The 25,278-nt window shown below is 35.8% G+C and overlaps 3 protein-coding genes across 3 annotated transcripts; all 3 read left to right on the top strand.

The window, feature by feature from the left end:
- The first annotated feature begins 2,813 nt into the window (after window positions 1–2,813).
- On the top strand, window positions 2,814–5,071 carry LOC108992748 (plastid-lipid-associated protein, chloroplastic-like). Its single transcript, XM_018967378.2, has 3 exons — window positions 2,814–3,366; window positions 3,950–4,145; window positions 4,479–5,071. The coding sequence occupies exons 1-3, from the start codon at window positions 2,894–2,896 to the stop codon at window positions 4,791–4,793; spliced, it is 984 nt and encodes a 327-aa protein (XP_018822923.1). The 5' UTR covers window positions 2,814–2,893; the 3' UTR covers window positions 4,794–5,071.
- A 932-nt stretch (window positions 5,072–6,003) lies between these two features.
- LOC108992705 lies at window positions 6,004–10,592 on the top strand. Its single transcript, XM_018967334.2, has 6 exons — window positions 6,004–6,550; window positions 6,643–6,792; window positions 7,464–7,586; window positions 8,351–8,389; window positions 8,755–9,326; window positions 9,755–10,592. The coding sequence occupies exons 1-6, from the start codon at window positions 6,046–6,048 to the stop codon at window positions 10,397–10,399; spliced, it is 2,034 nt and encodes a 677-aa protein (XP_018822879.2). The 5' UTR covers window positions 6,004–6,045; the 3' UTR covers window positions 10,400–10,592.
- Window positions 10,593–15,662: 5,070 nt separating this feature from the next.
- LOC108992709 lies at window positions 15,663–22,370 on the top strand. Its single transcript, XM_018967335.2, has 6 exons — window positions 15,663–16,326; window positions 16,468–16,620; window positions 17,844–18,011; window positions 18,550–18,594; window positions 18,677–19,293; window positions 21,248–22,370. Exons 1-6 carry the CDS (start codon window positions 15,684–15,686, stop codon window positions 21,911–21,913), a joined length of 2,292 nt encoding a protein of 763 aa, XP_018822880.1. The 5' UTR covers window positions 15,663–15,683; the 3' UTR covers window positions 21,914–22,370.
- Window positions 22,371–25,278: the final 2,908 nt, after the last annotated feature.

Genomic DNA, 25,278 nt, shown 5'->3' with positions numbered 1-25,278 from the left:
AATGAAATAATAGGAATAGAGAATGAATAGTAGGTCTTCAAATATAGAGATGAAGATGAAGGTAATGTAGCTTAAAGCTCGAGCTTTGATAGTATATCGAATCCAATGCCCAGTGTTTTAACTCTCAAATTATCAAATTTTGATGAAAACTCGACCGATGCCGGTGCTCTTAACTTCATCTTAGCTAAGACAAGAAAGGGAAAAAAGAAAAGATCAGAGCTTATAGCACCACGTAAAAGGGCCCATACCAAATCTGAATGAGGCCTGGCCAGTTAAATTGGTAAGACAAACCATCAAGGTCTTCTTCTAGGCCGAAAATAAAATATCCATCGAATTCTTAGCCCAATTCTTTAGTGATTGGCTCAGGCTAAACTTCATTATATGGGTCTACGTAGAGGATATGTTAAGCCCGTTTGAAATCTGCTTTTACGATTCAAAGTTTAATGCTCTGGGCTTGGGCCTAAATGTTAAAAAATGAGAGTTTGGGCCAATATCAACTTTAGTAGTGGATTGACAAATGTGAGTTTAGGCCCATACCCCAATGCTCCATCTCATTCTTCCGATCTCTTTTAGTTTTTATATATATATATAAAAAAAAAAAAAGGGATTTGAAACGCCCACGGGGATTTTCTTATTTGTGGACGGAATTATTCTAGGAAAATGGTTTGGGCACCGATATATGTTTTTTGGTATTAATGATTAAGAAAGCGATTATTATTAAATTAATCTATCCCAACTTTCGATAACTTTTACCGATAGATTTTTTTTTTTTTTTCTTTTACAAGTGTCGGTACCGATAGATAGCAATAGTCGTTAGTCAATGAGAAACACTACTTCCATTGGTAATTGGGGGTGGTGGCAGGCCCCGTACTAGAACGCCCGACACATCTATCAACTTCCATTGGGTACTGGGTAAGCTACGCGCCAAAGTGTTAGTGGGCTGACGGGTGAGTAGAAGAACAAAAACTCAAGGGATGGGCGATAATCTTATATCACCTGCAGATGAGTAAATATTATATAGTGGTTTTAAAATTAAATTAAATTTATTATTAAAAAATTAATTTTTTTTTTATGTAAACTTTATATTTATTTAATTTTTTTAAAATAATTATACAATATTTATATACTCACGACTGTAATTATCATCTCACTTAATATAGGGACACCCTTATCATCCTTACCTTCCCTTATGTTATTCTTTATTTCCTCTTATTCTCCTCATCTTTTTCTTCGTGATCTCCTCCTCCTTATCTATTTCACCTATTTTTCTCACAACTAATGGTTTTGTTAAGATTATAAACTGAAGCGTTTTATTTCTCAAAACTTACTTTTTACAATAAAAGGATAGACATTTAAATAGATACATGGAGCTGAGCTAAACCAAGTATGGAAAAAATTAAATGTATGGAAAGAATTAATATTTACAAATCAATGACTAATTCTTAAAATCCTGGTGTTGATGTCTTTGCTATTTTGTGCAAATTAGGATCGTGTCAATAGGTTTTTTGTGCATGGAGGCCCACGGCTGTGAATCTGCATGTACATACAACTACAAGATCAGCACATGGAGACCTACGACTTTGGATCTCTATGCACAAATTTGGTCCATATTCGAGTCTGAATGCATATATGATTGGGATATAGTTTTTGCTTTGTTGGGTGTGATATGGTATTTGTAGTATTTTTTTTTTTATTGTGATACAATGGAATCCAGATTGTGGATTAAGCCAGCCAGCCAGCCAGCCACCAGTCGAGTTTATAGGACTAGGGAGTATGCGGGATGAAAAACTACCAACTTGGCCAAGTGAGGGACAAGAGCGGGTAGCCATGCACCCCTGAACTTGTCTCCGTCTGGGCGTGGTGGCTATATCGACCCCGCATCCTATCCTCGCCTAGTAGATGTTCTCCTGACGTATTTTTCTTGAGTATACAACATGTCAACAACTCAAGTGTTTAACGGATGGTTTGAACCATTAACTTTGTATAAGTAGTTGGATGAAAAACTCCATTAGAAATATCAAACTTTCATAATACAGAGCTATTAAATATTACTTCATAGCCAATTTTTCCAGTGAAAAAAAAAAAACTTCAAAAAGAATAACATTTGACAATTAAACATAGTATTGAATCTATTGATGGTATGTGCTATGCCCACAAATTAAAAAAGAAAAATAATATATACAAGCTCTAAATGTAAATAAATTATCCATTAAAAATCACCTTTTTTGTAAAATGAAACTTATAAAATATTCTTTATTTTAAAATATAAGGATAACCTGAAATTAAAGAGTAATAGTAAATATAATCATAAATTATATAAATACTGTGCATTTTTTTAAAAAAGGAATCTAAAAAATTTAGAAAAAACATATTAGTCAATCTCACCATTAGAAAGTTTAGAAAATATAATTTTATTAGAATTAAGAAGAGTCTAGAGTGAGTTTGGATGAAAATAACGTGCCGATTCCCAATTCACACATCCATAATTTCATTACAAGTACCAAAACTCTATGTCCCCACCTCTTTAGACTTTGCTCTTGCTTTGGCTTGTTTTCCTTGCGGACTCGACACATGGCCTCATCTTGGCCATGCACCCATCCACGATATGGACAGCATCATGTGTCCCCACGTGATCTGAGGAGAGCACCCACATTTATTACGTGTAGTTTTGCTACACAGAAGCCTCATATCTTGTACATTCACTTAAAAATATGTGATTTTATTTTTTTATCTTCATATTTCATATTAAATTTAATATGAAATATGAAAATAAAAAAATAAAAGTTTGCAAGTTATAGGCTTATATTTAGAATTTTTCATATATTTATCGCTTTCACTTCTTCTTGATTCTCTGTTGCGCTCTCTGCTAAAGAAACTAAAAAGAGAAAGGGAAATGGCTTCTATTTCTCACTCGAGCACCTTTCCATGCAAGACCCTGTCAGTTACCCAACCACGAACACAATTCACCTCCAAGCCGGCAGCTTTACCGACCAATTCGGTTAAAATCGCCCTGAAAACGGTCGGGAAATCGTGGGTTTGTTCCGGAGCCGGAGAAGTCGTCCGGCATAGACCCAATTTCCGGCTCAGAGCGGTGAGCGATGACGAATGGGGCCCAGAGAAGGAGGAGGGTTCTGCTGCGCCGGTGGCAGTGGCGGAACCGGAGGAGGTGGAGGAAGCAAAGCCGACCGAGATTGAAAGGCTGAAGAAGGCCCTTGTGGACTCGTTTTACGGGACTGACCGAGGGCTGAAAGCGACGAGCGAGACGAGAGCGGAGATCGTTGAGCTTATCACTCAGCTGGAGGCGAACAACCCGACACCTGCGCCCACCGAGGCGTTGACTCTGCTTAATGGAAAATGGATTCTCGCGTAAGTTCTCTCTTTTGTTTACTGAAAATAAGTTAGGAAACGAAGAGAATGGAATAAAAAAGTCCAAATCTTATTCAATTCAAACTCGTGCTTGTTTGAGTTGGTCTTTTGTAATGGATTAGTGAAGTTTCTTGATGGAATTATCCCTAATATTACAACAGCTGCTTGTTCATAATCCTCTTGTAGTTGGATTCTCACGTGTGATGAAATCTCCCGGCCAGTAATTATAAGAAATTAATCAAACGTTATTGGTCCCAAGCCTAGATTAAGATGTTATCTTCCGGCTTCTCTCCCCCTGGGTCTCACTTGGGGTTGATAGCATGCATAGAATGGCTACAAAGAGGTGTGGAGTTTTTAACCAGACATTCATAATGTTGTACGAGCATTCGATGTCGAAATGACTTCTCCTGTGTACCTGTTATTCGTAGAAGACTCGAACAGAACTCTAATGCTAGCTTGTTTTGTGCTTTGCCATGATCGCGTTTGTATTTGGGTCTTGGACATCATCATAGAATTGAGTAGTCGACCCAAGGTAAAAACCTCAGTATTTGGGTGGTGACTTTGAATTTTGTGCTTGGACCAGATACACATCTTTTGCAGGTTTGTTCCCATTGCTGGCAAGGGGTACACTGCCCTTAGTAAAGGTAGAAGAAATATCACAGACAATCGACTCAGAAAACTTCACTGTCCAGAATTCTGTCCAGTTTGCTGGGCCCTTGGCTACAACTTCGTTTAGTACCAACGCCAAATTTGACGTCCGAAGTCCAAAGCGTGTGCAGGTTACTTTTTTCTATCCTATTCTATTCTGTCTCCTTTATCATCAATCACTTAATTAAGCCTGCAAGTGCAGAAATCTAAAGCCATGGGTCCTTTCTTGAACATATGGTTTTAATGAAGCACCAAATAATGGAGAAAGATATAATTTTGCTTATGTATTTATGTTCCCAATCAATTCCTTCTGTGATCAGGGATTCTGTTTGAACATGTTCTCTTCCTAGAATTTGTCCAACATCACAACTAGGTTCCTATATATTAGGAAATTTTGAGGTTTTGTTCTGCTTTAAATTAGCCTGTTAATTCTACTTTTTTTTGTTTTCTTTCCTTTTATGCAGATCAAGTTTGAACAAGGGATCATTGGGACTCCTCAATTAACGGACTCTATAGAGGTACCAGAAAATGTGGAGTTTTTGGGACAAAAGATTGATCTGACACCCTTTAAGGGCATATTCACCTCTGTTCAAGAAACAGCTTCATCGGTTGTGAAGACCATTTCCAGCCAACCACCAGTAAAGTTCTCCATACCAAACAGCAATGCTGAATCATGGTTACTTACCACATACCTTGACGAAGAACTTAGAATTTCAAGGGGAGACGCTGGGAGTGTGTTTGTGCTCATCAAGGAAGGGAGCTCCCTTTTGACGCCCTGAGCAAAGTTAAATATTATTCTTCTTAAATCTTATTAGCTTTACGCATCGCCAAAGACACTCTTATGTTGTGAAAACCCATGGTGACGATTCTAAAAGAAACTGGTCTGTAATTTGGCGTTGTTTATAAAGAAGGAAAAAGTAGATCTAGAATGTAATTTTTGTTTTTCAGTCTTTCGTAGTCACTGTAGGGGTGAAAAAAAAAGGGTAAACCGGACCACCGGTTTGGTCCGTATCGGTTCCATTTTCAAAACCAATTGAAATCGGTTTGATTTTTCTAATAGTGGACCGCACCGGTTTATATAAATATATATTTTTAATTTTTTATATTATATAAAATATCTTTTATATGATTTTTTATATTATATATAATTTTGATATCTAATATATATAATTATGTATAAAATAATCTTGTATTATATTTTAAATTATTAATTAAAATAACATTAAAATTTAAAATCTTATATAAATAACTATATATTATAATATATTACTATAGCTTATAATACAATTATAATATATATTATAATATATTATCATTATATTATTATATACTATAACATATGTAACATATTATATATACTCTATATATATATATATATAAATCGGATCGAACTGGATTAAAATTGATAAAATTAGAAATATTGGTTTAGAGGTGTAAATAGTGCGAATATTGATTTTTCAAATTTTAAAATTAGTGTATATCGATTCTATTCTAAAATATATTCAAAACTAGGCTGAATCAGTTACACTTCAAGACTAATCAGACTTCACGGACACACCCTGTCGATCTTCATTTAGTAGGCGTTATTGTCACTTGATGAGACTCTATTGCCTTGAAATCTTAAACGGGGCCATTGGGTAAATGTCCAATTACCTTTGAATCTCAGACATCAGATTTCCACCCCACTACCACCTCCGATTAGGTGGAACATTAAACTTGGATTATGGTTGTTAGGGACAGTAAAAGGTAATAGACATCAATTATGGTGTTTGTGTGGTGAGCACGAGGAGTACCATGAGATTCATGAAGCTTAGAACTACATTTTATTTCGATGAACAATGGTTGGTAAAAGGTGAAAAAGGAAAAGAAGATTCATGAAGCATAAAACTTTTTCTTTATGGTTATATTGCATACCTTTGTTGCTTGGTTACGCAACGAAGCAAAGAAGGTACCGGTAACTTCCTTTAAATGGTACCGCGCGGTCTATGGAACATAGCTTGATTGCTATCACACACACACACACACACACAGATGGGGAGTGTGGCGAGAATGACGAAGCCTTATCGGGCAGCCATGAAGAAAGAATGGCAAGAGTTGCTAGAGTTCTACACGAATCAATATGAATGCTTTGGTTTTCCTCTGTCGAACGTCACCAAGGACTCTGTGTTTCATATTGCTGTGCAAAGCGGAAACGTGAAGCTGCTCAATGATTTGCTAGAGATTAATGCAGAAGCACTTCTATTTCCGAATTTAACGGGAAACACAGCACTTCACGAGGCGGCTGCTTATGGAAATGTTGAAATGGCAAAACTCTTAATTATGTATGCCGAAAAAGAAACCAAACCTGGTGACCAACGGGCAGTTGATATAAACAATCACATTGGCGAAACTCCTTTGTTTAGGGCAGCTGCATTTGGCAGGACAGAAATGGTTGAGTTTTTGGCCAAAAAAGTTGGGGACAACTACAAGAGTTTTCACCGCAGGCGGAAGGACGGCATTACCATTCTTCATATGGCTGTCCTCAGCAGATGCTTTGGTAGAGTACTTCGTCTCTCTTTCATTTCATGCAGATCAATTTTGACTCAGACTTCTCTCTCTCTCTCTCTGATCTCTCTATGTCAATTACAGATACAGCTCTGAAGGTGCTAGAATGGGATGATATGCTTGGAGACTGGGTGGACGAGAATGGCATGACATGTCTTCAGCTGCTAGCTAACATGCCATCTGCTTTCAAGAGCGGTTATCCCATGAGCATATTGAAGCGGCTGCTCTATCTCTGTATGCCTGACAAATATGTTATCAGCTTAAGCAATTTGCATATGCATCAACATTTGCATATGTATCAGCATTGGTTTATGCATATGCATATGCAAAATTACCTCTTTTGCATATCTATTTTGCCCTTCAAGCAAAATTTTCACATTGACTTATGCATATTTGAAACAAAATAATAATAAAATATTATTATTATTTTTTTGCTAAAATCCATTTTTTATATATATTTTACAATTAACATCCACTACATACATTTGACATTAATAATACAAATATAATAATAAAAATATAATTTTTTAATAATAATATATTAAAAATATAATAAAATGAAAAAAATATATATAATATATTATAATAATAAAATGAATGTGCAAGTGAATGTTTGTTTTGTTGTTGAAGGAGTGAGAAAATGAAAGGATTGTGTGAGAGAGAGTGGGAGGAGAGAGAAATAATTATTTAAATATGATTTGTAGGGTGAATAGTGGTTATCCAAATTTAGATAAGCACTATTTATAGGTAGCTAAATATTTAGATATGCATAAGCCAATGTGAAAGATTTTAGAGTCATATTATGCAAATTTGATTTTGCATATGCATATGCATAGACCAATGCTAATGCTCTGTTTACTTGGCATCATAACACATGGATACCTGAATTAGTATCTTAAATGCAGGCCTTCCAGATGAAGACAAATTTGGTGTTGGAACATCGGTTACTTCAAGTGGAAGAGAAGAACCGGAGTCTGGCTGTTACAGGAGTTCCCCTGGTAGATTCAGAAGCTTGAATGCCTGTATAGGTAATGGAGGCAGGGGAAACCTTGCTCCTAGCTAGGTCCTACCATGCGTTCATTCATCAAAGTTTTCCATTACCTTTCTGGCCTTCATAGAAAATACATAGGGAAACACCCAATCCATCAAACAGATATGGTAGCTGATTATTCTAGCAGGGAAAACACTGGCGTAGGATGTCTTGATACATAAGAAGTTTTTAAATCTTTTAAATTTTTTGAATTTTCCGGAAATGTTTCATTTTAATTTCTTTATTAAGATATTGCATGTTGGGATTCTTGACAATCAAATTACGTTTTCTTTGGATCTACAAGGTTTGAGATTTGACAAACCAGACATCCTATGTCAAATGCTCAAGACCTGTGGAAATATCAACAGAATGATCCTTTTTATAACTACTTTAAATAGCTAATGCATGTAAGTGAAAATTTTCACATGATCAATTGTGTTTGATTGCAAGTCTCAAAATGAGAAAAAAGTGGACGCACCTGCTAGTGATTCTGACCAACCCCAGATTTTGTTTGTCTACAAATCTTGAAGAACTATGATACCAAGGTTTTAAATTGGGTGCTTCTTCGCACAACTGGGTACAGCTAGGTTTCTTCATCGAAACGTACAGTTTGTATTTGTCTCAATATATATACGGCACTCCATTTGACTAATCATGCTTCCCATCTTAATTATTTTGCGGTTCAATATATATGCGCATCTCTTGTTTCTGCTAGGTATATCTGTATGCAACTATCTAACCCTGAATTATGCAAATTTGCAGCCACTTCATGGATTTGTGTGTGGAAGTGTATAGCTCAAGGTACAAAACTGCTTGTGTTTATAGAAGTATATCAACTAGCATGCAGATGGTTGCTTATAACATGTTTAAATTCTTCTTCTGCCACTCTCAGTGCATATCAAAATTTCAATTCCAGCTTAAATGTATATAAACTCATGTTGGCAACAATTATCGATCAACATATAAAAATTGTCGTTCTATCAGCAAGCCTGTGTGAAGGATATACCCTTCATACTGCTGCTGCTAACATGACAGAAGCTGTGTGTGGAAGTGTATAGCTCAAAGTACCTATTTCTATATAAAATAGGTACTTGCTTTGGCAAAGTGGTTTGCTAGTATCGACTTTAACCTCATCTTGCTTATTTTCTGTCATTGGATTTCAATAGAATTCCCAGACATTAGAGAACTGTGGAACATAAAAAGCCAGCACAAAAGAGCGGTTAAGTTTGTTAAACTTCTCGCTACAAGGGACCTGACATGGATGAGAATAAAAGTTGGAGAAAAACCTGAAGAACTCAATATATTTGACAACATGAAGGAAAATGAATCAAATGATGAAAATGAATCAAATGATGGAAAAGAATCCCTCCCTCAAGATCCAGAAGAGCTTCCACGGATTACAACTCAAGATACTGCATCACTTTCTGAGGCTCCACTAATTTCAGCTGCAAGAAATGGGATCATTGAGATCGTAGAGGTCATTCTGCAACTGTATCCTCAGGCAATTGAACACAAAAATGACAAAGGTGAGAATATACTTCATGTTGTAGCAAGACATGGAAGGAAAGAAATCATGCATCTTCTCCAACATTCTCATGCTCTGAGATCAAGGCTTAGGAGGACGATCAACAACAATGGTGACAGCATTTTGCATCAAGCTGCATACTTTCGCGAGCATCAGCTGACTGACAGGCCTGGGGAAGCTCTTTTAATGCAGTCAGAGATACAATGGTTTAAGGTTCTTATTTTGCTCTCACTGCTTGCATTCCTTTTAAGACTTCGATATCCTTCCATTCAGCAAATATGTCAGTTTTGGGTTTTTTTTTTCAAATGCTCCATTAAATATCATGACCTCAAATGCTGGACTGTTCAAACTTGGGAAGATGGGTTAAAACTGTTTAGACAGTTGCCTCATCCCACTGCCAAAGAAAACACAGCCAGAATCTAGCTAAAAGTCTTGATGAATTCTCAAATGCTCAAGCTGATAGAAATTGTGATTTTTCTTTATTTATTTGTTTGCATTCCTATTATAATATTCTAACAATCCTTCTTGCTTTGATCTGGATTCTGCCAAGCTAGAAGCAACTTGAGGGGATAAATTGAGAAGTGGGATGAACTTTCTGTCACCCTTTATGTGAAAATTTAATTAGTTTTCTATAAATGCAGCAAGTGCGGAAAATTGTACCTCCGTATTTCATCAACCACCGCAATAAACAAGATCATACAGCTGACGAATTGTTCACCGAGCAACATCGGGAGTTGGTAGAGAAGGGCCGAAAATGGATAGATCAAACAACAAAAGCATGCACTATAGTTGCTGTCCTTATAGCCACCGTTGCTTTTACCTGTGCATACACCATCCCCGGCGGTTCCAACTCAAAAACAGGCCATCCATTGCTTCTCGAGGAAACTCCATTTCGCACCTTCGCAGTCTCAGACACGTTGTCACTCTGCTTCTCCCTGACTTCCGTGGTAGTTTTCCTATCCATTATGACATCGAGAATGCACGAACGAGATTTCCGGAGGTCTCTTCCGTTGAAGATCGCAATCGGCCTAAGTACATTGTTCTTTTCCGTGACGGCCATGATGGTTGCTTTTGCTGCTACACTCGTGCTTATGATACAGCAGAGGCTACATTGGGCTGCAATCCCAATTTATACATTGGCATGTTTCCCGGTCACTATTTTTCTTGTTCTCCAGTTCCCTCTCTATCTCAATATTGTTTGGTTTACCGTGAGTGATCTTCTGCTGAGTTTCATTAACTTGCTTCCTTCTGGAACAAGTATGGTTCGGAACCGACCTCTGCGCTAGGACTTGGGGGTTGTTATTTAGCTATGCCCGTCTGTTTTCCTCCTCTTCTTGGTTTTCGGCAGGTCTGTATTTTCTTTTTTCTTTTTTTTTGGTGAAAAAAATGTCTTTTGAGTGTGTTTCTTTGATTTTTTATGCCCTTTATCTTCTATTTTCCAAAATGTATTGTGCTATGAATAGTGTAAAACATTAAATACAACACTCCAAATATATATTATTTACATTTCTTTCATTTAAAGATATATGGTACAATTTTATTTATTTATTATTGGTATTGGATGTCATGGAACAACGCCCTTGTAAGAGGATTTTCCCCTCAAGGCCCAAGGGGCCCAATTAAGCCCAGTCGAAAGCATAACTCGACCTACTGGGAGGTTCCTCTGTACATGACTTGTAGGAAGGATGGTGCTGCAGAGGATGAGACTCGTCAATCTGAGGACTCATCGGGTAGTGTCCAGTCCTCAAGTGCCCACCCGCACAGTAGGCATGATGTATGGGGAACCATTGATTTACTGATAGAGAAGGCCGCATGAACGGACCAGAGGGAAGGCAGACTGGGAGGAGAAGGTTGGAGAACCACGCCGCATTAATGGTTCCGCCACCTGGACAACACGTCGCATTAATGACGTCATCGCAAAGTCATGTCGTATTTAAAGACCCTGACAAAAGGAACAGTAACAGGGAACATGGACTTTAGGAAAGCAGGCATGACCTGCTCTTTAAACTGGTAGTAGATCCTTGGTATGAGAATACTCTCTCTGATTCTTAGACTTTTTTGCTTATTTACTACACTCCAAGAATATTTACTAACTTAGGCATCGAAGGTTACTTGGCCCCAATGCCGCCCTCTAAAAACCATACTCTTTTCTACGTTATGCAGGGCTCGTTTTCGAAAACCTAAGTTGTCAGAGCTTAGTCCAAAGGTGTGCAAAACACGACGTTAACAACCCTGATTAATCCTAGGATGCATAGGCCTTAGGTAAAGAGTTTCTCAAAAGTGTATCTAAGATAATTCAAGAAAAAAACCTCCTAGTTTGATAGCCCATAGAAATAATTGTTTGCATCTAATGGAATTTGAATCTTGGATTTGGAAGGGAGCATGCCACTAAGGATAAGACCTTTATCATTTGAGCCAACCCCTAAGTATTATATCATACGACTTTATAACAATAAATGATCACAACTCACTGCTTTTGCTAGATCTAAACCCACGTCTATCTCTCTAATCCCACCACTTCATCAACCCACGTAAGGTATCAATATGAGTAGGGCAACCCTCAGCTTAGAAGTCATTATTGTTTTTTTCTTCGTCTAGAACAAAAAACAATTGATCTATTATCTTCTGGCACATCCAACAACATGTACCACCAAATTCCCAAATGGTCACTGAGGATGATTGCCTAAATAATGAGTGGTTGTTGTTCATTCCATAACATTTGCACCTCAGAATGATGGGTGAATGAGCACAGGTGTCACCTAACACCGGAGCTCAAACTACCACACATGTTGCTTAATCAAATTCCTCATTCTGAAATCTTCCAGAGTCAATCACTTGAGCCTTTCCAACATTAGCACATGGGTTTCCATTCACCCATACAATTCTCTATGTTTTGTGGACAACCAAGAGATTGCAATCGGTCCGATCCTCCATTAATTCTACCTAGTTTACTGCTTTCCCTAAAGTTAAAATTCAATGCAGTTAAATGTCTAATCATTGCTCTATTTTAAGGCTAGGCAGATGGCCTATGTGACCCAGCCCTCCTACCTAATCTGCCCATCCATATGGGGATGAGAAAGCAACCCGCTCGCCTCGAGTGTGGGTGTGGTTGTGGGCAGTGCCTAACTTAAGCTAAAATTTCACTCATCCGCACATATAATATATACATATATGTTAAAAAAATTCATATAAATACAGAAAATCCTAACCATTTTCTCTCTCTTATTTCTCCTTAGCCACCCACCTCTCTTCTCTTCTCTTATCATGGAGTACTTTCCCTTCATCTCATGCTGGCGTTGCTCCTCTTTCCTATGATACTTCATCTTCTCTCATCTTCTTCTTTTTCTCTCCCTCTCAGTCATCTTTTATTCTCCACCCACGACCAACCCAAAACTTACAATGGTTAGTCTACGACTTGGTCGCGAGTCTCTACAACCTAAGACCATGGTCGCTGTCGTGAATCTATAAGTCAAAGACCCACAATTGTGACCATGGATCTACAAGCTTTATAAGCCACAATCATGGCTGTGGGTCATGGTCACGATTGTGGATATATGTTGATATGCACTTATATGAGGTTCTTTGTTGGTTTTATGCAATGTTTGTTTGTTTGTTTTAATTATGTATAATTTTTATGCAATTTTTTGTGTGAAGAATGTGTTGTTGGATGGGGTGCGGGAGGGGATACGGGCGGGTAGCACCCCTACTTAGTTTACTACTTTCTCACGTGCCTTTTATAGAGATAATTAGTTGAGTGCCTAATCCATTGCCTGCAAATTACCACCACCTTTGTGAACATTTGGCGATTTCTATTTGCCATAATCCACCACTACTTGCAGATTTTACAATCTGACTCTCGGCGTGGAGTCCCACAAATCTTCTTAGAGGAGTGTGGAAGTTTTGTGATACTGCATTGCGTAATGGATCTTGATGCTTCGGCTGATTTTCCCATCCAAGGCTATATATGGAGCATATACCTTTTTCAACCACAACCCATTTGGAACCGGCGGAATTCTAACTAATACAACACAACATCTCATGGTTGTAGTAGAAATATTGGACAAGCCTTTTAGGGGACTCCCAACTAAAGCCACCTTGATGGTGGGTCTTCTGTTAGACTATGAAATAGTTTAATGACTAAACATGCATGTGATTTGAGAGTGATCGTAGGGATCTCCATCTCCTCTATACCTTTATATATGAGATTATTGTAAGAAAATCATTTTCTCCTTTAAAAAAAAATAAAGATCACAAATGCGATATAAGAGTAATCTAGACTCTTATATCTCATTTATCAAAAGTGTTAAACATAGATGATACATTTGAAGAGAATATATAAAAAAAGTTTGGACAAGACTTAAAAGAGAATAATAAAAAAATTATCCGTGATGATTTCTTTTAATGTGTGTAGAAAATATAATAAATAGAAAAGGAGATGGCGAAGAGAGAAGGAGGGAGAGAGAATTTGATGGCTACATCTTTGCTATTCTCAATTGTTTTTGAGTACATAAAATCTATCTCTATTTATAAGTAAATGAGGCTAGTTAAAGAAATAATGAAAGTACAATAACTCAATAATTAATACTAATTGGTAATAACTAATTTATATAATAAACTAAATATGTTAGAGAATAAGTCATATTATCATATATACATACTAGAGTATTATGAATATATTATTTGATAAGTATGGTAATATTCTAGCTAACAATATTGTGTGCTTGTGTGTATATATATCTATTTTACTTTTAGAGAATTTCTAGGCCAAACATTTAAGTTCTTAAGAAGTCATTACATACATTTTATGTATGTACTACTTTAATTTTTTTAAAATAATATGACTTATATTTCTTAAGAGAAAAATTAAAGAAAGATGTATAAATAGGAAAAATGAACTAAGTCAAAGGATCGGATCGGAAGTTTTTAGGAGCTATAGCCAATTGATATTTACTAATTCGCACAAGATTACAACTTAAACGAAATAGAGGGCTGCTAGAGACATAAAAAAAATTTCACAAAGAGATTCCACACACTAATGTGGCGTGTGCCACATCTTTTTTTTTTTCCCATTCTCCCCGTGCCTCTCCCCTCCTCCATTTTTCCTTTCCCTTTCCCTCGCCAGCGATGTCTGCCTCCCTCCTAGGGTGGTTCCAGACCACCCCAGCCACACAAGTTGTGACCACACCGTGACCACCACGACACAATGCACAAAACGTGCATGGGGAGCTGCCGTGAGCTCCCATGTTCCCGTTGGCAGTGTCGCTTGAACCGCCGATGGCTTCTGTCCACCCTGAGATGGTCCCTGACCACTATGGCGGCCACAGGGAGGGGGAAGAGTGGAGGGGAGAGGCACGGGGAGATTAGGGGGAGAAAGAAAAAAAAGGGAGACGTGGCACACTTGCAGTGTGCTACATCAGTATGGGGAATCTTTTTGTGAGATTCTTTTTTGTCTATAGTGTTTTTCTTTTAAGGGGTGGTTTGGATACAAAAAAGGGCCTTTTATCTCATTTAAACATCACAACTTTTTCAAATTTTCACATAAAATAAAACAAACAATTCAATTTTTTTAACAATATTTTATTCAATTTTTAACTTTTATTTCAATTCATCTCATCTCAACTCACTATCCAAACTTATCCTAAATAGGGTGGAGCGTAAATTTAAGATTCAAATTCTAGATCTCTCAGCGAAGCACCGTTTATTTTAAAAGTATAAACCGATGGAAATGGTCAAATTTAATCTTTTAATATTTTATATTATAACAATATATGCATATATTTGTGTGTGAACATATCATTTAAATATAAAATCACGTCTATTAATGCTAGATGGATAGTGCCATATCTAGAATATAGCATATCTAATTGAGGTTTGGGTTTTAGGTTTATGATTTGTTTGATATTTTCCAGTAAATTTTATAAGGAGTCAATTGAAAATGAGTCAAAATGATATTATATGACACAACCTAGCTAGGCTCTTTATCTCAGTTTTTAATTAAGTAGATTAATTAACTGATTAAGATAATTTTCTGGGTTGTTTTCTCTTCTCACAATTAGGATTTAAGGATCTCAATAAAGAAGGCAATCATGCTCTTATTAATTACTTAATTCTGCTATGGGCTTCCGCTATATCACAAATAAAAATAGTCCTGAAAAAGGTAGAACGTGTTTCATGAAAAAGAATCTGAAGTACAAAGCAAAAGATGGCTAGTAGTTTAGTAGTGTTTTTCTACTTTTAATAAAGAAAAAGAGGAAAGAAACACTCCAATCTCCATTATACTAAATGAAGCAATAATTAGTTGCATGGGATTCTGAACTGAAGGCAACAAGCAAATAGTTCTTTGCTTGATGCTCTCTAAATTGAAAAAGAGGGAAGAATTAAGTGAATCATACTCAACCATATGATATGATCCTGATCACTTAACCAAATAATTAGGTACCCATGCATGCAATGCTAGTCTTTTCTCCTAATAATTAATGTCATGTGTGTGCATATATATATATATGATGAGGGAGTCCTAGCTAATTATAAGAGCCAATTAATTAACACAACTTCTCTTTCTCTGTCTCCATGAAACCATCGCCGTCCATGAACAAAAACCAAGAAATCCAGCCTGATAATGCTGCAGGGACAGCGCCATTGTTGTCCGGGGTGAAAAAAGAACAAGCTGGAGGGAGTCAGCCGCAGAACTCGGCACCGTCCAGCGAAAAAATTCGAGAGTTAACCGATTTTAAAGAAATTTATGAGGGCATCATGAAAGGGGACAGGGCAAAAGTACTGGCCGAGTATGCAAAACTAAAGAGTGGCGACATTTCTGCCAGCTCAACTGTGTTCAAGGATACCATCCTGCACATAGCAATCTACATGAGACAAGAGGACATCGCGAGAGAGATCCTGAAGAAATGCAATGAGGAGACTCTACTTAAGCCAAATGCGATTGGGAACACCGTTCTCCACGAGGCTTCGGAAGCCAACATGATCAACCTTGCCAAGGATCTGTTAATATCAGTTCCAGGCTTGCTGGATAAGGTTAACAAACACGGGGAAACAGCTCTCTTCAGAGCAGCCCACTTTGGTTGCGCTGAAATGTTCGCTGTCCTAGCTGATATAGTAGCCCAGAAGGAACGGGACCAAGGAAAAGCACTTGAACCTCATTTGGAAAGAGCTGACGGAACAACCATTCTGCAAATTACAATTGTCGCTGGCTTCTTTGGTGAGGTTTTATCTTGTTTATTTTTCTTTCTTTCTTTCTTTCTTCCTTTCCTTGATGCTCCTTTTTTATTTTTATTCCTTTTCTCTCTTAACAAATAGTACTTCTTTCCTGGCCTATTTGAACTGCCATTAACACGTACAGGTCTTGCATTGGAAATAGCTAGAAGGTATAAAGTTTTAGTTGAAAGAGAAATTGAAAATAGGAGACCAGCTGGACTTCAGCTCCTCTCATGCGTTCCATCAGCATTCAAGAGCTCCACCAACTACGGATTAATCAAGAGATTCATTTATCACTGTACGTATTATCCTTCCCTTCATCTCATTAATATGTAAGTACATTATATATTATATATATATATAAAATATATATACACGAGAAATGTTATATGTATTTATAATTTTATTTTTATTTTTATTTATAAGATTTATTTTATTAATTTTCTTTTAAAATTTAAAATTAATTATTTTTAACATATCAATAATTAATATGTGAAAAAATAAATTTTTTATAAATTTTTCTTTGATATATTTAACATTTTTCATATATATATATATATTTGTGTATGAATGTATTTAAATCTGGTCTTCCTACAAAGACGCGCGATAAAATATATGGTTCCTCTTTTTTTGGGTAAAATCTGCAATATTTATCCATTCTCCAATAATATCAAATTGATTGAAATCATAAATATTTTTAATTGTAAGTAATCAAGGGTTGAAATTCATTTCAACATTCTACAATTTTAGTAATAAAGAGAAATACTTTGGTTATGCACATGACCAAAGTTTTTCCTGGTGCGACTTTGGGTGTGTTGGAATCGGGACGTACGGGGAGTTAGGGGTGGGCAGCGTGGCCCCATCCCTGCTGACCCGCTCCCGCCCCTGCTCCATATATATAAAAAAAAAGTTATTTATATATATATAAATAAATATATATTTAAGAGGTTAAAGATGGGTTAAAGATGACTATTGTATTACATTGGCTTCCTATATAAAGATTGGTTTAGGAGGTCAATTCAATCCAAAATCTAATTCTAATGAGTTTAAGTTTTTTTTATATTTATAAATTTTAATTTATTATTTAAATTATATTATAATTTGGGTCTAAAAAAATATTTTTAGACTAATTTTTTTTTTTTTAAACACAAAGTAGTGGGTTAGGCTGGGGGTGGGCGGATGGGATTTTTTCTCCCACTCCCACCTCTCGGGGACGGGGAACGGGAGAGAAATCCGCAACCCCTGCATGGTGCGAGGGAGGGTACCCCGCCCAGCATCATGTGAGTATCACCCCTACGGGGAGTGGTGACCCCTATACGTACAGTGATAAATGAATCTCTTGATACATACATATTATCCTTCCCTTCCCTTCCCTTTATCTTATTAATATGTATGTTGGGCTTTGGAACAAAAATGCATCAACATACACAGCGAGCTATTACTCTAATTAATAATTTGATAAAAGGAAAAAAATTATATAAAAGAAAATTTATAAATTATCGTGATAAATTATGTGTACAGGCGTTCCCACCAGTGATGAGGATTCTCAAATGGAAAAAAAGAGCCACCGACGAGATGCTTATGAATTTGGAGATAATGATTATGACTTTGGTATGAATACACAGGAGAAAAAATCTGAGCACCCTACACCGTGCTACGTCTCTAAGATAGTACTGAAATTTAATTCAGGTAAATGATCATACAGAATCACAGATCACGTAGTTTTTTTTTTTAATTATTCTTTTTATATTCTATAAAATATATATAGACAATTACGTGAAACTTGGATGCCGAATTATAGATAAAAAAAATTAACTTTAAAAATAATATTTTAATGACGTGACATTATCGGTTATTAAATTAATCGTTTTTAAAAATATATTATAAAATAGCAGCGTACATGTCATGATTAGTCAAATATGGATTAAATTTAATATACACCGTCCGCCACCGTAAAAAAACCAGTACTACTGGTTTTCTTACTTTATGGATTAATTTGAGCCAGCAATATTATATTTATTTCTGTTTTTTTTTTATTATTTTTTTTATCGACTTATGCTCTGTAAATTATATATACCGGAGTAGTTTTTTTTTAAAAAAGTTATACTTATACAGGAGTAGTTGGTAGACTTTACCTCTTTTCTATAATTAATCTAAAGTTTAGCATATATACAGATATATATATATATATATTTAATTATATTTTAATAAGAGGTATTTTTGGCAGAGCTAAGAAAGATTAATGTATCAATTTGGGAATGTCTTCGCAGAGGTACTCTCTCTCTCTCTCTCTCTCTCTCTATATATATATATATATATATGTATATCTATCTATCAATCTTGCAATTGAACAGGATGGCCGATGATGAAAAGAATATATGATGAGAAGAGAAAGCATGAATCAGCTATCGAACTCGCCAAGTTTCTAATAATAGAAGATCATGTGTCGTGGGAGGAAAGTAGTCCTAGAGAAGGCGACAAAGTGTCACCAGTGATTCCCATGAACTCGAGAAGTCAAGACGACGGAAATAACCAAGAAAGAAGTCAAACTGGTTCTCCTGGCCAGGGGGAGAAGAAAGAGGGAACAGGATCTTCTCCTAATGTACCTGCAGAAAGCAGTGATCATCCCTCTACGAAGGATAAAACCACAAAGACTGCACCTTTGCTTCTGGCAGCCGCCACAGGAATAATAGAGATTGTCGAGGAGATACTTGATGTGTATCCCCAGGCTGTCGAGCACTTATGTCTGGAAACGGGCAGAAACATATTGCATGAGGCCATTAGGCACCGTCGATTGGATATCTTTCACCTCGTAAAGAAGATGGATATACCAATGGCCAGGCTAGTTCGACGGATTGATAATTCTGGTTACACTATCTTGCATCAAGTTGGAGAGATGGGGTACCACACTGGAAGTACCCACCATCCTGGTCCAGCTTTCCAATTGCAAGAGGAGTTGCGATGGTTCGAGGTATGTAATTAAGCTAGCCCCCTCTTGCTAATTTCTTGTACTGCTAAGCTGCCAAATAAATACACACATTCATAATCATCAACTCACTCGGTTAGGTTGGGCTCCAACTCCGACTCCAATCAGGAGCGGACTCCAACTTCGATCGGAGTTGTTGGAGTCGGAACGTCGGAGTGTCAGTGTCACATGGGGAGAGAGACGACTCGATTGGCCACCGTCCACCGTCAAACAATGGCATATATAGTCTAGGCTGCTAAAGCCACTGATATAGAGTCATCGTCGTACTCCGATGCTCTTCCTTTGTAAGATGGCTCCACAGAAACAAAAGAAGAGAAAATGGGACTAGAAAGCGAGTAGATCGCTGAATAGGAGCCAAAATACTGTGAGTGTGAGAGAGTAAAAATGAATTATATAGAAAAATGCTAGGGGCTCTCCTTTTTTTTGTCCGATCGGGCATTTTATTTTTTTTTTAGTTTTTTTTATTTAATGATTAAGAAAATATTATTTAATAATATTGTCAATTTTTTTATTTTTTTAAAAATATTTAAAGTTTTTTTTTACATCCTTTTTTTAACACTTTTAAATATTTTAAAAAATATATAAAAATTTATAATAATATTAAATAATATTTTTTTAATTATTAAGTAAAAAAAAAAATTAAAAAAATAAAATAAAATACCAAATCAGAAAAAAAAGGGAGCCAAATTGGAACCCTAACATTGGCCAATATGTGCAATGTTATCATTATATTCAAATTAGCCGTCAATGTAAAAGAACGAGCGATCAGGGATCTTGTCATCTTGAAAGTAACATTCACCTAGGGGTGCTGCCCGCCCCCTACGGGGCAGGGGCACCCCTTCCCAGCACCCTACCCCGCATGGGGCGGGGGATGGGGTTTTCACCCCCGTCCCCCGCTCCCGGGATGTGAGGGCGGGGTGCGGGACGGATTCCCAATCCGTCCTGCCTATTTTTACTTAAAAAAATATTTTATTTATTTTATTTAAAAATTATTATAAGTGTAAAAATAATTAAAAATATATTTTTAGATCCAAATTATAAATTTAAATTTTGTAAATATGACTATAATTTAAAAATTATGTAATTTTTAAATTTGTTAGTGCATATTTTGTATAAATTGTAGTGTATTAATTTTTAAACTATGTAGTTTTTAAATTTGTCAATGCATATTTTGTGAACAAGTATAACAAATTGTAATATATATTTATATATATATATATATAATTTGTAAAATATAAATAGATATTTATGTTTATATATATATGTATATAATATATATATATATATAAATGGGGACGCGGGGGGCAGGGAAATGGAGGTAGTCATCCACCCCCGCTAGGGCCCCTAGATACGGTGGGCGGAGCGGGGTTGCCCGCCCTATCATACGGGGGCAGAATGGAAGCGAGGCAGGGTAGCGGGGGTAGGGCCCCGTTGCCCACCCCTACATTCGTTCACTTCACCGATTTTTATTTTTTTTTAAGGTCTAAGTAAGAATTCGGAGCTAACATGTGGTCGAAATTCGGACGGAGTCGAAGTAAAGTTTTTGCCTACCCCCTAATTCATTATTTTCAAATTAATTTGTCTAGGATAATCTTAAAATAATAGAAAATTCTATATATCATATTATTATTTTATTATATAAGATGTTACACATTTATTATTATTAAATAATTTTTTATTAAATAATTTTTTATCATTTAATGATGATAAATGTGCTCATATTATATAATAAGATAAAAATAATATGAATGTGGTGTATAATATTATTAAAATAATATCTTAGATCCTTCTTTGGATAGGTAAGAGTTTCTATTAATCCAAAAATTATGGATAGCCTATGAGGAGACATGATATATAGCCTACACTCACTATGGATATACAGTAAATGACTAGTATTATATCGAAAAATGTTTTAACAATTCTATATGCATGTATGCAGCGTGTGCGGAAGATAACACCCCCCCACTATGAAATGCACCGCAGCAGCGAGAAGGTGGGGACCGCCGAAGAGTTCTTCGAAGAATCCCATAAAAAACTTCTCGAGGAGGCACAAGAATGGCTGAAGCGGACCTCGGAGTCTTGCTCTACTGTCGCAGTTCTTATCGCCACTGTAGCCTTTGCGGCTGCTTACACCGTGCCAGGTGGTTCCGACGAAAAAACTGGGACGCCAATCCTCCTGCACGACCCTTTCTTCTTGATTTTCACTGTCATGGACGTTCTCTCCCTTGCGAGCTCATTAACTTCCGTAGTCATGTTCCTCTCTATCCTCACCTCACCCTTACATCTCAAGAGTTTCCGTCACTCTCTTCCTCGGAAACTCACACTCGGCTTCACCTTCCTCTTCTTCTCAGTGGCTGTGACCATGCTTGCTTTTGCTGCAACACTTATGCTCATCGTTCGTTTAAAGAAGCGGTGGACTACCACGCTTATGTATACTGCTGCATTCCTTCCAGTCAGTATTTTTGCACTCTTGCAGTTCCCTCTGTATGTTGCGTTCAAGAGTACTTGGAAGTTCTCTCTTAAAGTCATTAAGCGCATTCTTCCCCGGTATTGTAGGTTTAAGACCCCTAAAACCTCCTCCATTTACAGGACCCGTTATTATTAGATTCCAACTCCACATATGGAATCCAAATCTGGAATCCCATCAGCAATACATTTTGCAAGCTTGATAACCTAATGCCCTGGTTATCTGGCTTGCTAGGAAGTATTCCTTGCACGCATGATAATTACTATTTTGGATAGGTACCGAACTCCATATACAAATATAACTCTCGTCAGTTATTCAAATCTCCACTCCCCAAAAAAGTATTAGGCATGGAGTACTACTTCCTTGAGATGACCAGCTAGGGCATTTACTCATCAGGTAACTTAATTGGAATCTCCAAGTATCATGTTATCAGGCATGCTTGCATGCAAACTGTGTTACTAATTAAATAAAAGACCACCATACCATGTAAGCTGTATTACAATATTTTCATGTGCGATCATATTTAAGTGTGTGAACAGTGAAGTGCATCTACTGCTCTGAACTTATTTCTTTAATTATATAAAGGATTTATTTACATGTATGCGTTTTTTAATCTATTTAGACTACTGCTGTTGTATTTCAAAAGCATTTTATTGCAATAATAATATAAACAAAAGACCTTAGGGACAAGCATACCGAAATAACATTATAAACAAAATAGAGATCGTGTTTATCCATGTGGCAAGGTTGTGTATATCTAAAATTAGCCAAGTAGAACAAAAATCACTTTGTCACTATAGTGAGTGCACTCAAAATAGAGGTCACAATTTTACACCCGTGATAAGGTTAGTAAGAGAACAAAGGCCACGATTTATAGAGCCCATAACCAAAGCAGAACATAATATTATGCCTAAGTGTAATGCCCCAATGAAAGGTACATCCACATTACTTAAATGATAAAATTTTATTTGTAATATTTAAATTTTAAAATTTATCTTTTAAATTAAATTAGATCAAACAAGTACTTTAGTGATCAGTGTGCTTTACAAATCAGCTTGAGAATATAATTTTTTCAAAAAGAAAAAAAGAGGTTGGGGGTTGGAGGGAGGTGAGAGGGGACTGAGGAAATTTTTTTTTAGGGTTCAAGGTATATATGGGTTGGGCTTAGAGCCTTACTCAAAGGTTGGGCGTGGGTTATACTACTCTTAGTGTACAAAAGTCATCTAGGTGCACGTGAAACTTGCACTCTTGGGAGATAAAAAAAATAAAAAAAATAGTAATATTAAGTATAGTCGTGGAATGTATAAGTGTTATACAGTTATTTTAAAAAAGAGTAGGATCTACTATTAAAAAATTAATTTCTTTTCATATAGGTTCATTATTTATTCACTTTTATCAAAGTGACTGCACGGCGCTTGCACACTCACAACTGCAAGTATCATTTCTAAAAAAAAAAAAAAAAACATCTAATTTGGTAGGTATTTTATGCTAATTTTGTGGATGACTCCATTAATTAATTTATTAAACAAAGTAGGTAACTTTCCATAACAATCTTGAATCCTTGAATATCTGGCCATTAAAAAAAATATAATTGATAGAATAATCAATTGAAATGATCATGTAACGCCCCATATTTGGAAGGGTCGGAGAATTACTACATGTCACTTACAAACCTGTTTGTCCAATCATTTAAAACTCCAAGGACTTCATAAATAATACAATCTCATATTTTTCAAATAACTATAATACAAACTTCATAAGTCATCATTAGAAAATAACATAAACCAAAAGGGGGTCCACAATCCCCCAATAATCTTAATGAAATAAAACGATATATCTTTAGGTCTCAATAGGTCCAAACAACATAAAGTACTTCAAATACTCAAATTAAATCCGTCTACTAACAATGGTACTATTCGGTACTCGACCTTCCATCCATATCTAGCCAAGGTCAAATTTCTATTTCTGACCCATAACTAGGTAATCAATGTCATCTGAAAATATATGAATATAAGGGGTGAGTTATCCATAACTCAGTAAGCAGAGAACATATACTAGTATGTAAACATGAGCTATTTTTAGAAAGTTTGGTATGCAGAAATAAAACATTTCATTTTCATATGCACATCACAAAACGTGTTATCAGAAAAATCAGAGCGACTTTTCAATTTTTTTATATTCATAAACCACTTTCATATTAAAGAACCGCTTTGGCATAATATAACTGCACATCTTCATCTTATTATGTCATATCGTATCACATCATGTCATATATCATATTTAACTCTTGTGGAAGGGTTGTGCTATCCCCGGTGGCCTAACTAGACAGTATCATGTTATGAAACTTCCCATTTTTCAATCTCGGAGCCCCGAGTGTGCACACAAGAAAGAACACATAAAAGACCACTTTGTTTCCAAAGTGGGTGCACTCATATAATATCATATTGGTACCAACCATATCATGTGAACCAATATCATCATATCAGAACCATATTCAAAATCATAATCGAAACAGATAAGTATGCCAAAGGTTTTCATATTCATATCATATCAAACCACGTGCTGAACACATTCATATCATTTTCAAATGATCAATAACAGATCCAAAATATTTCATATCACATATACAAAAATCTCAATTTTCATATTCGCTCTTTTGCATATTCCAGAAATATATCAAATATTGCTCATGTCTATACTTTCATGTCAAAAACATTTTTTTAATCTTTCATACATATTTCATGAGTGAATGCAAGACATATATTGATCAGGTTGTTTTTCACATTTTCTTTTTAAAATAACATGCACAATTTTACAAACCACCTTCAGTTCATTTCTTTTTATGCAAATCTAACATAGGAACTCTGCTTACCTGAACTTCTTAGCCTTTCAAAAATTTTCTTAAAAATGCCGAACAAAAATTAATCTTCACCGATAACACAATCATGTAATTTTTTTTTTATAAATTTCCAATCGAATATGTAATCCAATATTTAAGCCTAAGATGCTAAAATAACTTACTTTAAATTCCTTAGAAACCTAAATTCACGAAATCCAAAAATGTTAATACCTCCCAAAATCCATCTAAAACTCTGACTAAAGTATTAAACTTTAATTTATTTACTATTGAAAATCAAACGATCAGATTTAATACTACATAACATAATTATACCAAAATTTCTTTTTAAGTTATACATAAGGACTATTTAACAAATTAGGTCATACTAAAATTACAACGTTATCACTTACTTTTGAAAGAAGCTTCACTTAAAATAAACTTAACTTACCAAAATCATTTCTGTAAACATGGAAAACTTAGTGTTTACAAATACATATTAGAGGTTTAAAACACAAGAATGCAACTTGTAACTCAAAGGTAATAATGTAATTTTATTTATTTATTAGACCGACTATACAATAGCTCTTGAAATTCTTCATCATTTGAAAACGTGATAAGAGGGCATAACAGTTATTAATCCTATTCTATTAGGTTACAGATTTAC

Source organism: Juglans regia, chromosome 3, assembly GCF_001411555.2.
Source record: "Juglans regia cultivar Chandler chromosome 3, Walnut 2.0, whole genome shotgun sequence".
Taxonomy (NCBI): Eukaryota; Viridiplantae; Streptophyta; class Magnoliopsida; order Fagales; family Juglandaceae; genus Juglans; species Juglans regia.
Note: the sequence above shows the minus strand (reverse complement) of the source record. Positions and strands in the feature narration are given on the sequence as shown.

What these genes read in the sequence shown, in the direction of transcription:
- LOC108992705 (XM_018967334.2), top strand. Translation starts at nt 6,046, where the DNA reads ATGGGGAGTGTGGCGAGAATGACGAAGCCTTATCGGGCAGCCATGAAG. An exon ending in GAAGCGGCTGCTCTATCTCT is followed by an intron (nt 6,793 to 7,463) that starts GTATGCCTGACA and finishes TCTTAAATGCAG; the next exon opens with GCCTTCCAGATGAAGACAAA. An exon ending in AAGCTTGAATGCCTGTATAG is followed by an intron (nt 7,587 to 8,350) that starts GTAATGGAGGCA and finishes GCAAATTTGCAG; the next exon opens with CCACTTCATGGATTTGTGTG.
- LOC108992709 (XM_018967335.2), top strand. Translation starts at nt 15,684, where the DNA reads ATGAAACCATCGCCGTCCATGAACAAAAACCAAGAAATCCAGCCTGAT. An exon ending in AATTGTCGCTGGCTTCTTTG is followed by an intron (nt 16,327 to 16,467) that starts GTGAGGTTTTAT and finishes TAACACGTACAG; the next exon opens with GTCTTGCATTGGAAATAGCT. An exon ending in AGGAGTTGCGATGGTTCGAG is followed by an intron (nt 19,294 to 21,247) that starts GTATGTAATTAA and finishes GCATGTATGCAG; the next exon opens with CGTGTGCGGAAGATAACACC.
- LOC108992748 (XM_018967378.2), top strand. Translation starts at nt 2,894, where the DNA reads ATGGCTTCTATTTCTCACTCGAGCACCTTTCCATGCAAGACCCTGTCA. An exon ending in AATGGAAAATGGATTCTCGC is followed by an intron (nt 3,367 to 3,949) that starts GTAAGTTCTCTC and finishes TGCTTGGACCAG; the next exon opens with ATACACATCTTTTGCAGGTT. An exon ending in GAAGTCCAAAGCGTGTGCAG is followed by an intron (nt 4,146 to 4,478) that starts GTTACTTTTTTC and finishes CCTTTTATGCAG; the next exon opens with ATCAAGTTTGAACAAGGGAT.